General features: G+C 52.7%; 1 protein-coding gene and 1 long non-coding RNA gene across 3 annotated transcripts; one reads left to right on the top strand and one right to left on the bottom strand.

The window, feature by feature from the left end:
* The first annotated feature begins 4 nt into the window (after positions 1–4).
* On the top strand, positions 5–2,745 carry LOC113875725. Its single transcript, XR_003506336.1, has 2 exons — positions 5–146; positions 2,278–2,745. It is a non-coding gene; the product is annotated as an uncharacterized LOC113875725 (long non-coding RNA).
* CLIP3 (CAP-Gly domain containing linker protein 3) lies at positions 272–14,455 on the bottom strand. 2 transcript variants are annotated; one of them, XM_027514258.1, is made up of 14 exons: positions 13,974–14,455; positions 13,434–13,674; positions 9,580–9,719; positions 9,402–9,495; positions 9,033–9,194; positions 8,536–8,654; positions 7,801–8,037; positions 4,560–4,695; positions 4,313–4,441; positions 3,280–3,423; positions 3,088–3,211; positions 2,817–2,881; positions 2,374–2,446; positions 272–1,816 (listed from the first exon to the last, which is right to left on the bottom strand). In XM_027514258.1, exons 2-14 carry the CDS (start codon positions 13,597–13,599, stop codon positions 1,762–1,764), a joined length of 1,644 nt encoding a protein of 547 aa, XP_027370059.1. In that variant the 5' UTR covers positions 13,600–13,674; positions 13,974–14,455; the 3' UTR covers positions 272–1,761. The 2 variants fall into 2 exon arrangements, with proteins under 2 accessions (XP_027370059.1, XP_027370058.1); XM_027514257.1 differs by having other exon boundaries at positions 13,434–13,657; positions 13,974–14,452.
* Between the last annotated feature and the right edge of the window lie 7 nt (positions 14,456–14,462).

The following is a 14,462-nucleotide window of genomic DNA, read 5'->3' as shown; positions in this document are numbered from 1 at the left end:
TAGACCCTTCAGAGACCGAGCTTCGTCTGGACCGACCAATCAGAGCTTCAGAATGGAACCCATCCACACCGCGGAGCCAGCCCAGAGTGGAGGCGCAGCCTTGGCGGCCCACAGGGAAAACGCGTGTGTTGGAAGGACCCCCGCAGGTTAGGCCATCCTATACGAGCCGTAGGGAGACGAGATTGAGGGAAGGACTTCCTCTGCCATGCTCCCCTAGTAAGGCTATAGAGGCACGGCCGTTAACTCCCTAAACACAGACCCCACACGGAAAGCCATAGAAACGTCTTTATTGAAGGGGATAGGGGTCATGCTGAGTTTGGGGACATGCAGTGAAGGGGCAGTCGTGAGCTGTCCTTGGTTTTCAGGGCCCCAGGTCTGCCCTGGACACCCTGGGCCTTCAGGGTCTCCGTCGGTTTCTGCTGTTCTGACCAGGGTGCTCTGAGGTCCTTCAGGGCCAGTAACTTAGATTTGGCGTTTTGGACCTGTGACCAGAACGTAGATTGAAATGGGGGCTCCAGGATTTGGGATCCCCTGAAGGCCTCGATGCTCCTCGTCTATTAGAGAGGGAGGCTTGAGGATTTGGGGTTCCCTTGGGACTGGGGCTCTTGGAATTTGGGTATCTTGTGATCCATGGACTCGGGGCATCGAAATCCTCTGGTTTCCAGGGATGAGAATTTCTGTTTGGGGGTCTCCTGGTGCCTATGAATAGGGCTTGACGTGCCCTGGGTGCCTAGGATGCATATCCTGACTACAGTCTCCTCCATCTCAGGCATAGGGACTTCCATGGTTGGGGGATTCCTGGGGGCTTGGAATCGGATTTTTTAAATTTGGGATTCCCTGGGGATTTGGGGTTCCATGATTTGGGGGTCCTGGGAGTTAGGGTTTTGGGCTCTCCTAGGGGCTGTAGGTATTAGGGGCAGAGGGAAGTTTGGGACATGTACTTTGGGGGTTGGGATCCTGAGTCCCAGAATGGGGCCTCCAAATTTTGGGGTCCCCCAAAGGGGGAAATCATTACTTAAAAAATAGAGAATTTTCTGGGAGCCTGGCCAGCACAGGTGCTGTGGGCCACATGGGGTGGGCTTCATACAAGGCACTGGGGGTTTCTTGAGGGTGCAGAGGGTAGGAAGACTTGGGGGTCCTGTAATTAGCACTTCCAGGACTGTTTTGGCATCTGTAAATTGGGGGTGACAGTGGGCTGGTTAATGTGGGTCTCTTCTTGAGGGGTAAGAGTAGAGGCTTTTGTTAATGGAGAGAGTGTCCGATTGCAGTCTAAGGATTTTGGGGTGACCATGGGAGTCACAACATCTTGACAGGACTGATAGTAAATGTGGATCTGTTACTCTTCTCTGGAGATGTTTCTTTCAAGGGGGTTTGATGTGGGGAGGGACTTTGTTAATAGGGAATGGTTTTGCTCCAGTGACTAGTGACTCAGGAATGTTCTACTGTGGAGCATCATGTAGAGAAAGTCACCATCATTTGGGGTGAGATGGAAATCTGTTAATTGGAGGGTCTGATCTGAGGGGTGGGACTAGCCTGAAGGTACTACACTCAGGGAATCTCTTTCTGGGTAACATAGGGTCTGTATTTGGGGGGTCATCATGGGGGAATCTGTTAATAGGGCCTCAGTGATCGAGGGCTGGCTAATGGGGGTCTCTATTCTGGATGTGTTACTGGGAATCTCTATCTCAGGGTGACTCGGGGGCTCCTCGTGTCAGGAGATGCTAGAGGGGGCTCTGTGTCTCTGTCGGATGTCCAGAGCCTCTAAGACTGCATCTCCGCCCTCAGCATCCAAGGAAACCAGCAGCAGAAGAGCAACCTGGGGAAAAGAACTGTGTCACGCCCCAGTGCAGGGTGCGGGAGCATCTGGACCCATCCCCACCCAGCTCTTCCCCAAGGTCTGGGATTTGGCCTTTCTGGGTTCTGCCTCCACCTCTCCGGCTCTCTTAGGCTCCTCTGGAGCAGAGGGTGTTCTGTCTCCCTTGTTTTTGTTTAGTCGCTAGCTGTGTCTGACTCTTTGCGACCCCATGGACTGTAGCTCACTCCTCTGTCCATGGGATTTCCCAGGCAAGATTATTGGAGTGGGTTGCCATTTCTTTCTCCAGGGGATCTTTCCGACCCAGGGATTGAACCCCTGTCTCCTGCTTGGTAGGCAGATTCTTTACCACTGAGCCACCAGGGAAGGTCTTACTTGCCTCTTAAAAATTGAATTCACCAGAATTCATGGTGGGTCTGGGGAAGCTAACTTAAGTCCTAAGTTTTCCTAACCTCTATTTCCAGCCCCAACCAGAACTCCAGACCTCTCTGTCCAGTGACCTGGCGGATGGCTTTCCCTGAATTATCCCACAGGAGAGGGGACCAAGGGTTGCTACGCACCTGGAGATGGAGTTCTCTGATGCGATGTCCTTTGGGGTCCGGACTGTTGTAAAAGTGCGTTTGGGCTGCGTCACTGAAGAGAAGGGCAAGGTTTCAGGTGATGGGATGACAGACCCACCTCTGTCCTCAATATCCACCCAGACTCTTTGTCATTAATATTTATCTACATCCCCAATATCCTACACTTCTAACAGCCATCTAGACTCTCTTTTCAGTAATATTCCCTGTGTCCTCTGAGACCTACCCATGTCCCCAATGCCTGCTCAGAGCCTTATTAACATCCTCTTCTCCATAACACCCATCCTTTCGGGGGTCCGACTCATCATTTTCCTGGATCCCCAATTAAATACTGGAGATTCTGTCACCAGCATATACCTAAGGACCCATGACCTTACTGCCTACCCCCAAACCACATTCCTCCTCACACCCAGCCCGCAACTCACTTGTCACTTGATGCACTTTTTTGGCTCCAACATTGTCCCCAGGGGGGTCAGTGGATCCACCAATCCTGGGGAGACATGACAAGTGCGAGGAGTCAGAGCCACAAGAGGCCAGAGTCTGGCAGGAGCTGAGCTGCAGGGGGCCTACGAGGAAAGTGCTAGGGTATGGGGATGGGTGTCCACTCTATCCTCCTGGTCCAAGAGGAGGAGACATCTAAGGTGGGTATCAGGGCTCTGGGAAGTACCCTGGGTGATGATCAGAGTCTGGGCTCACCTCTGAATTCGAGATGCTGGTGCAAAGACGCCATGCTTCGGGGGGCAGGTGAAGTACCGGACACCGAAGACAGAGCCATCGTGCTTGCCGGTGGGCTGGTCTAGCTCGATGCCATACCAGTACCCTGCAACAGGAGGGTGTCAGGATGCCTTGAGGCCCTGCCTGCCCCCCGGCCCAGATAGTGATCCTCACCTGGGGCGAAGTCTGTCTTTCCGTAGAAGCGCACAATCCCTTGCTTCTGGCCAGCAACGAGGACTTGGTCTCCAACCTCAGCCTTGGCTCCTTCGCGCTGCTGCAGGCTGCCCAGAGATGGGGATGATGAGGGCTTCTTCTTACCTGGGGGTGGAGGGGACAAGAGTTGAGGGTGAGGCCTCCAGACACCAGCCCAGGGGATGCTGTGCCACCCAGAAAACCACAAGGTAGGAACTCTGTCCTTGATCAAATGAGATGAACTGCAGAGCCTTTCTCTGAAATAGGAGTGGGGGGTTGGGGGGCTTGAAAGAAAACCCCAGCTGCCAGAGAAATGGGGTTGGGGGCTTTAGGCATTAGAGAGAAAACTGAGTCAAGAACCTAGAGAACCCCAAAAACTCTTTCTCAAAGTTAAGGATATTGAGGCCAAAGGAAAACCCGAGTGTCAAAAGTCAGAAATTATCCTTTTAAAATGAAGGAGAGGGGGAACTTCCCTGGTGATCCAGTGGCTAAGACTCCACACTCCCAATGCAGGGGGCCTACATCAATCCCTGGTCAGGGAACTAGATTCTGCATGCCACAACTAAATATCGCGCGTGCTGCAAGGAAGATGGAAGACCCCACGTGCCACAACTAACACCCAGCACAGCAAATAAGTAAGCAAATAAAGAAGTATTTTTAAAATAAAAATATGAAGAGGGGAAAATAAATAAAATGAAGGAGGGAGTTGGGTCTGAGGATAAATCAAGTCACTAAAGCCAGGAATCCCACAGATTCTTCCCTAAAACTGGGAGAAAGCCTTTGAGTCTAAGGGGAAGCTAAGTCACAGGGGGCAGGGAACACATACAGGTCCTTCCAAGAACTGGGTGGGACCAGTACTGAATCAAAGGAGAAACTCAGGTACAAAAGTCAGGGACTCAGAGTTTGTCCTCTAAAATGGGAGTTTGGGCCTGAGGAAAAACTGAGTCACAGAAGCTGGGCTACCCACAGAATATCCTCAAGACTGGCTCCTGTCACCCCATGGGCTCCGCCTGACCTTTGTGTTCCCTGCGGCCCTTGCCAGTGACACGGGAGAAGTCCATTCGGGGAGTCCGAGGTGTGGAGGTGACGGATGAAGGAGGTGCGTCCACTGCCTTGGAGATCTTGGACACAGAGGCAAAAAGACCTGGGGGGACAGAGCCTGGGCTGGGACTTGTCCAGGCCTCTGCCCCCTGCCCCATCATCACCCGACCCCACCCCTCAGTCAGCAGCATCACTACTGAGTGGACCCCTGTGGGACTGACCCTGCTTGGGAGGGCAGATGAAATACCGGACGCCCCCAACACTGCCATCATTCTTGCCCTCGGGTTCATCCAGCTCCACGCCCACCCACTGGCCACTGGCGAACTCCGTGGTCCCGCAGAACCGCAGCGTGCCCGTCTGGAGGAAACAAGGGAGGATACGGCTTGGGTGGGCCTTGGGAGGCCATGATAAGATCACTGGCACAGGGAATTCCCTGGCGGTCCAGTGGTTAAGAGTCAGCACTTTCACTGCTGAGGGCTCAGGTTCAGTCCCTGGAGATCTTGCAAGCTGCACAGAGTGGCCAAAAAGAAAAAAAAATCACTGGCAAACAAGCAACATGGTGGGGTGTATGAGGGAGCCCCAGGCTCAAATCTCAGCATCTCAGCTTGGACATCACCATCCACTGGCTATGTGACTTAACCATACTGTGCCTCAGTGTCCTCTGCGAAATGGGAGTAGAAATTGCACCCACCTTACAGGATTGTTACCGAGCTGCCCTGCCCAATGTAGTAAATAGCCACTAGCTACATAATGACAAAATCAGGACCTCCCCCATGGTCCAGTGGTTAAGATTCCATGCTTCCACTGCAGGGGCTATGGGTTTGATCCCTGGTCAGGAAAGTTCCACATGCTGAGCAAGGTGGCCAAAAAAAAAAAAATTAACTAAAATTAAAATATTTCCCCAATTGCAGTAGCCACATTCCAAGTTCTTAATAACCACATGTGGCTTGTGGCTACTTCACTGGACTATAAATACACAGAACATTTCCAATCTCACGAAGTCTATTGGACATGAATGCTATAGACACAGAAAAGCCCTCAGTACAGGGCTTGGTGCTGAGTAAGGGATCAGTAAGTGTTGACTATTCGTATACTGTGACTTTCATAAAGGGGCTCAATGGGCCTCAGTGTCACCTGTAAAATGAGGATAACAGTCCACCTCAGAGTCTAGTTATCTGGTGGAAACATTTTTAATATATGTGACATTGCTTAGCTGCAGTGAGTGTGGCTATTATCATTTGGGTGAGATTCCTTCAGTGCTCTACACCTCAGTTCCTTGTCTATGCTGCTGCTGCTGCTGCTAAGTCGCTTCAGTCGTGTCCGACTCTATGTGACTCCATAGACAGCAGCCCACCAGGCTCCGCTGTCCCTGGGATTCTCCAGGCAAGAACATTGGAGTGGGTTGCCATTTCCTTCTCCAATGCATGAAAGAGAAAAGTGAAAGTGAAGTCGCTCAGTCGTGTCCGACTCTTAGCGACCCCATGGACTGCAGCCTACCAGGCTCCTCCATCCATGGGATTTTCCAGGCAAGAGTACTGGAGTGGGGTGCCATTGCCTTCTCCGTCCTTGTCTATAAAATGGGCTAAATAATAGTGCCTCCTTTGGAGAGTTGGTGTGGGGATGAGAACAGTGGCTGGCACACAAAGAGCACTTGGTGTACACCAAGCCCTGTTCTAAGGGGTTTACTCATTTTAACTAATTTAAACTTGGAAAAGAATCTAAAAGAGAATGGATATGTGTGTATGTGTAACTGATTCATTTTGCTGTACAGTGAAGCAAACTAACACAACATTGTAAAATACAAATTCATTTTTAAAATAAACCTCATACAACCCCCTGAAATGGGTATTTTTAGTTTCCTTTTACAGATGAAGAAACTGATGCCCAAAGAGGTGAAATCACTGGCCCCACAGCTGGCAAGTGGCAAAGAGATGTGCTTGAGCAAATCCTAATAACCACTGTGCTGTGCTGCTTCTCTCCAGGCAGAGACTGTTATTACATGTCTCCAGACAAAGGTTTCACCACTCTGGATTTCTTACAGTCTTCTGTGTTGTAAAATGGAGAGAGTCAACCCCTCCTGCTTTCAAAACTGGCACACTGATTTGATTAGATCATGTACAAGAACTTTCCAAAGGGGGCTGATGCATGCAAAACTCTTGATTAGGAAACAAAGTGTGACTTTATGGCTTCTCACTGTACAAAGAAACAAAATTCAGTCACTGCAGTGGCCTGCAGGTCCAGCCCCTGCTAACCTTGCCACTTCACTCTCCCTAGATAACTCCCTTCCATGCACACTCCTCTGAGCCTTTGTACCTGTGGTTTCCTTTGTCTTATATTTTTGCAAGGTGAGCTCCTTCCCATCTCAGCCCGTATATCACCTCCTCAGAGATGCCTTCTCAGAAGACGCTAGCTAAAAGCACCTCTGCCCTCGGCCAGGGCCAATTTATTAAATATTTGCATTTAATAAATGTTTTCAAAGCCCTTGCTACTGGAAATTATCTTAACTGTGAGTTGACTTTATTGACTGTCTCTTCTTCAATAAAAATGGAGTTCTATGAGAGCAAGGCTGGGGCTGACACAAGTCTTTACCCCCAAGGACAGGCTGGGTCCAGCATGGAGCCTGAGGGACAGCAGGTAAATGAATTCAATTTGGAATACCTGGATGAATGAAGATGTTCTCTGTCCTCTGGGACTTTATCCCTGCTCCCTCTCCCTGCTGCTGCTGCTGCTGCTAAGTCGCTTCAGTCATGTCCGACTCTGTGCGACCCCATGGACTGCAGCCTACCAGGCTTCTCCGTCCCTGGGATTCTCCAGGCAAGAACACTGGAGTGGGTTACCATTTCCTTCTCCAATGCATTAAAGTGGAAAGTGAAAGAAGTCGCTCAGTCATGTCTGACTCTTAGAGACCCCATGGACTGCAGCCCACCAGGCTCCTCCATCCATGGGATTTTCCGAGCAACAGTACTGGAGTGGGGTGCCATTGCCTTCTCCCGCTACCTCTCCCTAAGACCCCCCTTTCTCCTTTTCTTCTCCTGGCTCACTCCTCCACATCTTCAAGTGGATGCATTCCCCATCACACCCCTGATTGCTCTGACCAGTACTTTTTTCCCAAGCAAGGGAGTGATCACTCTGGGAGCACAGGTGGCCCCTGAATGGGGACCACAAGGCCCAGGGGACCCAAATGGGGCCGACCTGTGCTGATCACTCTGCCTGTGCTTCCTCACGAGAGCCACAACTGCTCTGGGCTGTCACTGTCAGGAGATGGATCTGGTGTCCCCCTTGGACTAAGACCTCAGTCCAGCGTGGGGCATAATGGAGGCACTAGCAGAACGGCTGGATGAAATAAACGCTGTGTGCATGCCTGGGAGGGTGGACAGACAGAGGGGGCAAGTCTGGACTCTGCCCAAGGCCGCAGCTTTGCGCGCTGAGTCCTGCCCTCCCCTCCCTGCTCCAGTTCCTGACCTTCTGGCCATCCAGTAGCACGCGGTCTCCCAGGCGCAGGCCCAGTGCACTGAGCATGAGATTGCCTGGGACGTTGTCATAGTTGGGTAGTGTGACCTTGGGGAGGGCGCAGGAGAGTGGCACTGCCTCCTCCAGTAGCGTCCTTAGCTCCTTGGCCACCAGTGCTGCCTCTGCCTTGTCCAGGGACATGTCCATGGGGTCTGGGACCACCTCTGCTGGCACTTGTCCCTTTCGGTTCTGTGGACCGACAGGAAGAGAGGGGGAGAAAACTCAGTGGTGGTAGGCTGCCCTCCCACTGAGGCCATGCCCCCAGAGACCCTGGGTCAAGGTGAAGCAGAGATGGGAGTAAGGTCATGCCCTGGGCCACCATGGCAACAGGAAGGGATGCGGCATTAAGGTTCAGACCACGGTCCCCAGGGAAGTCCACCCCTGAGCCCTCAGCCGGGGATGTCAAGTATGGAGCCGACGGGGAATGAAGGTCCCACTTCAGTGCTGGAGGTCATGCCTTCAGGGCCAAGACCCCAAGCCCAGGAATGGGGCCATGGAAGGACAAACACAGAAAATGGGCTCCTGTGGTACCAGGTCAAGGGTCCAACTGGGCCAATGGGGAATGAGAGCTTCAAGAAAGGCAAGTGGTCCTGCCCCTCTCCCATTCTCTGCAGAGGCCTGCTGGCTGGAAAGGGATTGGGAAGGAAGGAAAAGGAAGGTAACAGGACTGGGCCAGGGTGGCAGTACCCGAAGCGCCGGGTTGGCGCCGTGTTCCAGCAAACATTTGGCCGCGCCCAGGCACAGGTTGGAGGCAGCGATGTGCAGGGCTGAGCCGTGGTTGAAGTCACTGCACGTGGAGTTCACCACTGGGAAGTGGGTGAGAGGAGGGTTCCAAGTGAGCGCCCTCGGCACCCAGCCCTTTCGCTGCTGCCTTCCAGTCTCCGGAAGTCCATCTCTTCATCTCTTAACCCGCAGGCTCCAGTGCCTCCCCCAGCCTCAGACAGAGCCCCGCCCCTGCTCGGCCACGCCCCTCCCGACTAGCTCCTGCCAGGTCCCAGTAGCGTTAAGGACCACTGAGCCCCATTTCCTGCACCTCCCACCTTCCATCCTGGCCTCCCAAGCCAGGTCCATTAGTCGTCTTCCCACCCTTCTTCACTCCCTACACCTGAGCACCCTCCTCCTGCTTCAAGACCTCCTTCCTCTCCGGGGCCCTGCCCGCTCCCAGCCCGGCCCCTCCTCCTCACCTCGGGGCCGCGCACCCTTCAGCAGCACACGCACGAGATCGGGCACGTCGAAATAGGCAGCGTAGTGAAGCGCGTTCATGTTAGTCCAGCGGCTACGCAGGGTCACGTCTGCGCCCAGAGCCAGCAACTGCTGCGAGAGGCGCACCGCCGCCGCAGGGTCCCCTGCGCGACAGCCCAGGTCAGCTTGGGTCCCCTCCTCCAGAGAGTGGGGCCAGGGCCATGGGGCAGACCCTGGGCCTCAGGGACTGCACTTTGGGATCCTAGGCTGTGGGTGGACTCAGGATGGAGGTCTGAGGGCTGGAGTTCTGAGAGTGTCGGGCGTGGGAGCCTAAGTTTGGGGGTTCATGGTTTGGGGGCTAGGACCCTCACCGACTCCGTGGGCCCCAGCCTTGCACGCATAATGGAGCAGTGTCATGTCGGTCAGCCCATCGCGATCATTCACATGGCAGCCTCGACGCAGAATCTAAGGGTACCGGGGACCAGGGAGGGTTACCCAAACACGTGAGGGACCCCTTCCCCTCCTCCCTCGCATCACCAGTGTCCTTACCTCGTTGCCGATGACGTCGATCTTGTGTTGGACTTGGGGCACCCACTGACGCACGATGGCGAACAGCTCAGGGATGGTGGTCTGGGGGTCAAACAGAATCTCCTGGCAGGCAGGGTCGTTGGGGTCGAAGAAGGTGAAGGCTGGGGTGGTGAGAGGTCCAAGGTCACCCCCAGGCAACCTGACCCCGCTTCCTTCCACCCTGAGATACAGCAGCCCTAAGTCTTTGTCTTTAAGACCTCCTAAGGCAGGGTCTCACACTGGTGGCCTGTGGGCCCTGGCCATTTTCTGTGGGCCCAGCATGAGGTTTCAAAATGAAGAGGTTTCACATAAAAATTAGGACGCCCTCGTGTTTTGAAAATTAAAGATCAGGCGATTCCTGTATAACAGCCACCTCTACCTCACGAAACAAGAGTGTGACAAGGAGTCTGCATGCCCAAGGGGATTGCTACTGTTCTGGCCCATGGTACCCTGTCAGTCTGGGCACGATTAGGCCGAATCTCCAGAGTAAAGAAAAAAATTTTTAATATTGATTTATTTATTTGGCTGCATGTGGGATCTTTGTAGTAGCAGGCAGTATCTAGATCTAGTTCCCTGACCAAGGATCGAACCCAGGCACCCAGCATTGGGAGTGTAAAGTCTTAGCCCCTGGATGACTAGGGAAGTCCCAGAGTAAAGAAAACTTAAAAGCCAGAAATCAGTTTTTAAGAAAAATCTCCCCAATTTTTCAGCTACTGTGCAGTCCACATAAATGTACCCATGGGCAGGATCCAACCTGTGGCCAGCCAGGGAGAAACCCAGAGGAACTTCCATCTCCCTGCTTTAGACTCTGAGGATTGCCCTCTAGTAATGTTCAGCACCCAGCACAGGGCTGGCACGTGGTGGGAACTCTTGCCTGTTGAATGGATGAGCATGTGAATGACCAGATGATACAGAGCCCAGGGAAGTACCGTACAGTCTCCAGCAGGCAGCCTGTGTGCTCCTTTAAAACCCCAGCCCTTCTTGGCTAAGATCCCTGCCCTGGCTCCCATCACACTTGAGTACAGATCCAAATCTCACTCTGGCCCAAAGGCCCTGCACCAACTGGCCTTGTCTGTTCTTTGCTCTCTCCCCCTCACTCATTCCCCTCCAGTCACACTGGCCTCCTTCCACCCTTTCAATTTGCCAGGCAAATTGCTGTCTCAGGGCTTTGTGCTTGCTGTTTTTCTTGCCAGGGCCAGTCTCCCCTCAGATCTTCTTAAGGCTCCAGAGAGGCCTCCCCAGATCACCCTGGCCAAGTGAGCACCTCTGCCCTTCTCCATCTCTTGCCTCGCCGCCCCCCCCTTTTTTTTTAAATTTGGCTGCATCGCAGGGCATGTGGGATCTTAGTTCTCCAACTAGGGGTCAAACTCACACCCCCTTCATTGGAAGCACAGAGTCTTAACCACTGGACCGCCAGGGAAGTCCCTCTTGCCTTTTTAAAAATTTCTTTAAGAATATCACTACTTGGGTACTTCCCCAGCCATCTGCTGGTTAAGACTGCAGAGACCCGGGTTCAGTGCCTGGTCAAGGGACTAAGATCCTGCATGCCTCATGATGTGGCCAAAAAAAAAAAAAAACCCACTACTTGTTTACTCCTTCCTCCCTCCTCTTTTCCTCTCTTTCTCTTCTGCCCTCTTTTTCCTCTATCTCTCTCACTTGTCCCCCTCACTAGGACATTTCTGTTCTCCCTTATCCCCAAGGCCCTGGCATCCAGGAGATGCTCAGTCTCCACTGAATTAATGTACACATTTAATAAACACATACATGAGTTTCTCCTGGAGTCCACCTTAGCCCTCTCTCTGGCCTCAACCACATTTTCAGATTCCTTCACCTTCTGTGACCAAACCCTCCTTGTTTTACAAGCAGCAGGATTCCTGGGCGTGGGGAACAGACACCCTAGGCTCTTTGACATCCCAGCAGGCTACAGGCCCCAGCCACACTTCCAAAGGAAATTTTCCAGTTTTCCGGGATGGATACCCCACCCTGGACACCCAGATAATGTTATTTTTCTATCAGACTGAGGGTAACCTATAGCCTCTCTGATCCCCCTCTAGTGAGTGACACATGTCCACAGAGGCCATCCCTCTTGCCCTATCCTGCTGGTGCCTACTCTCTGAACTTGGAACCTAGTTGAACGTACAGCTACTGAGGATTCCCAGCCAACATCTAAAAGCCTCCTCCTATACCCAGTTCTGGCTGAGCTCCACTCTCTCTATGCAATAACCAGAGGGAGCTTTTAAAAATATAAATCAGAACTGCCACTCCCCTGCTTTTAAATACCCATGCCCCCACCTCCAACTGCTCTCCCCACCATCACATTTAGAATATACACGAAGTCCTCACAGTAGCCTTGAAGGCCCTTCCCAGATCTAGCCCTTGCCAACCTCTCACTTCATCTCTGATCACTCCCTAACTGCAGCACCATGATTTCCTTTTTGTTCCAAGCTCAGTCCTGCCTCAGGGCTTTTGCAACTTGCTGGTTACAGCCTGGAACTCTCTTTTCCCAGCTTTCCTATGGTTGATTCCTCCTCTTGCTCAGTTGTTGTTGTTTAGTCACTAAGTTGTGTCCCAACTCTTTGTGACCCCATGGACTGTAGCCTGCCAGGCTCCTCTGTCCATGGGATTTCCCAGGCAAGAATACTGGCATGAGTGAGTGATAGTTGCTCAGTCGTTTCCGACTCTTTGCGACCCCATGGAATTCTCCAGGTAAGAATACTGGAGTGGGCTGCCATTTCCTTCTCCAGGAGATCTCCCTGACCCAGGGACTGAACCCACATCTCCTAATTGGCAGGCAGATTCTTTACCACTGAACCACCAGGGAAGCCCCCCTCATGCTCAGGGTTTCCACCTAAATGCTTCCTCGTCAGAAAGACCCATCCTGACTGCTCTATCTCAAGGTGCTGCCCCCTAGCCATTCTCTATTATTATATCTCCATTTTTTATTTCTTTCATAGCATTCACTCCAATCTGAACTTATGATTTTTTTTTTCCTGACCATGCCTCATGGCATGTGAGAGTTACCAGACCAGGGATCGAACTCATGCCCTCTGAAGTAGAAGTGCAAAGTCCTAACCGCTGGACCCCCAGGGAAGTCCCTGAATTTATCTGATTTATATATCTGTTATTTGTTTAGTCTTGCCTTCTCTCCTGAGAGCAGAGATCATGCCTGGACTGCTCACCATTAAATCTCCATCTCCCAGCAAAGGCTTGTCACCGAGTATAGTACTGCTGGTGAATGAGTAGACACTTTCTATATATCTAAGAGGACACCTCCCTCTCAGCTCCACAGCTTCCTACCTCAGAACCTTCACTCCTGTGATCACCTCTCCTGGGATCCCCTTCCCCTTGTTAACCCTCAATCCATCCTTGGGTCTCCCTTGAATGTTATTTATTCAGGAAAACTGTATCTTAAAAGGCTCTTGCAGACTCCTATTCTTGGCAAACACGATTCTCATCATGTCTTTAATTATGTACTTGTATTTTTGTACTTACTTGTGTGACCATTATTGAAGCCTGTGAATTTTCTTAGGCAAAGACTAGATCTGTCTGGCCCCACCTCCTAGGTCCATAGCAGGCTTTCAAAACATGCTTGTTGAATGACTAAAGGACTGAATGATGTGTCATGAATCAAATATTAGGATTATCCCAATTCCATTCTCCAGTGGGTGAATGAATGAATGAATGAAGGGGGGTGGGGATGCAAGGGCCATGACTCCTCCAGACCACCTTCAAATCCTCGGGAGTCCTCCCACCATCTCCACCAGCAGAGTTTTCAGCCGGATCTCCCTGGCCACCCAAGGCTCCAGGCCATATTGCAGGATGGGGAGGGGGGTTACCGTAGTCCTTAGGGAGGGGGGCTGGTGCCGAGGGGTGCACAACAGGCTTCTGCCGGCGCTCCTGGGTGGGGCTGGGGGGCTCCGGGACAGGCTCATCCTCCTCCTCCTCCTCTTCTTCCTCCGCCCTGAGCGGCGGGGCCATGGGGGCAGGATCTGTCTTAGTCATGGTCCTCGGTGGCCCTCGGGGGGCAGGTGCAGAGTTGGGGGTGGGCTTCAGGCAAATCCTAGGGGCAGAGGTCAACTAGAGAGGGTGATCCACAGTCTCCAGAATCTGAGCCCCCGATACGCTCCCAGGGCTCCGGATTGCTCTCACGCCCCCAGCACTGGATTTTGGGCAACCATAGAGATGTCAGTCACCCATCAGAGGACCCTGGTTTGTGGGCCTACGGTCTACCATTTCCCCCAGGCCAGTCCCCCATTCTTCTCCTCCCGCGTCAGGCCCTTCAGTCTAGGCCGCCCCCTCCCCGGGTTTGTTTATCTCAGGATGCAGGATGCTTTGCCCCTCCCCTTCTCCGCCGGCCTCCCCTCTATCCGTCTTACCTCGGGTGGATGGGGCTGAAGACCAAAGCTGAAACCGGGGAAACTGGAGTAATGGGGTGTCAGTGTCTGGAGAAGTGATGGGGGAGAAGGAGACAGAGAGAAGGGGATGAGGCCCAGACGCCGACGGGGGGATGGGGGTGGAGAGGGAGGGGCGCTGACAGCGCATGCGCCGTGTCACCCCCAACCAGGCGCGGGGGCGGAGACAGCGAGAGGCTGTTTGCATTGATGAAAAGGCTGCAGGCAGGAATGGTAAGGGAAGAGACACAGAAGATGGGGAAGAAGAAATGGCCACCAAGAAAGATGTGAGGCTTGGAGACAGAAGGAGAGAGATGAAGCAGTTGTTCATTCGTTAAGTCCTGGGAAAACCGGCACAGTCCTTCCCGCTGTGATAGCGCCTTCCCCGCAGGCCTGCAAACCAGACCAATTAGGGCAGGGGTCTGTGGTAGTGACAGGTGTTTTCTCTCTCTAACGTATCAGACCTGACCTCTT

The sequence above is a fragment of the Bos indicus x Bos taurus genome, chromosome 18 (genome assembly GCF_003369695.1).
Source record: "Bos indicus x Bos taurus breed Angus x Brahman F1 hybrid chromosome 18, Bos_hybrid_MaternalHap_v2.0, whole genome shotgun sequence".
NCBI lineage: Eukaryota > Metazoa > Chordata > Mammalia > Artiodactyla > Bovidae > Bos > Bos indicus x Bos taurus.
Note: the sequence above shows the minus strand (reverse complement) of the source record. Positions and strands in the feature narration are given on the sequence as shown.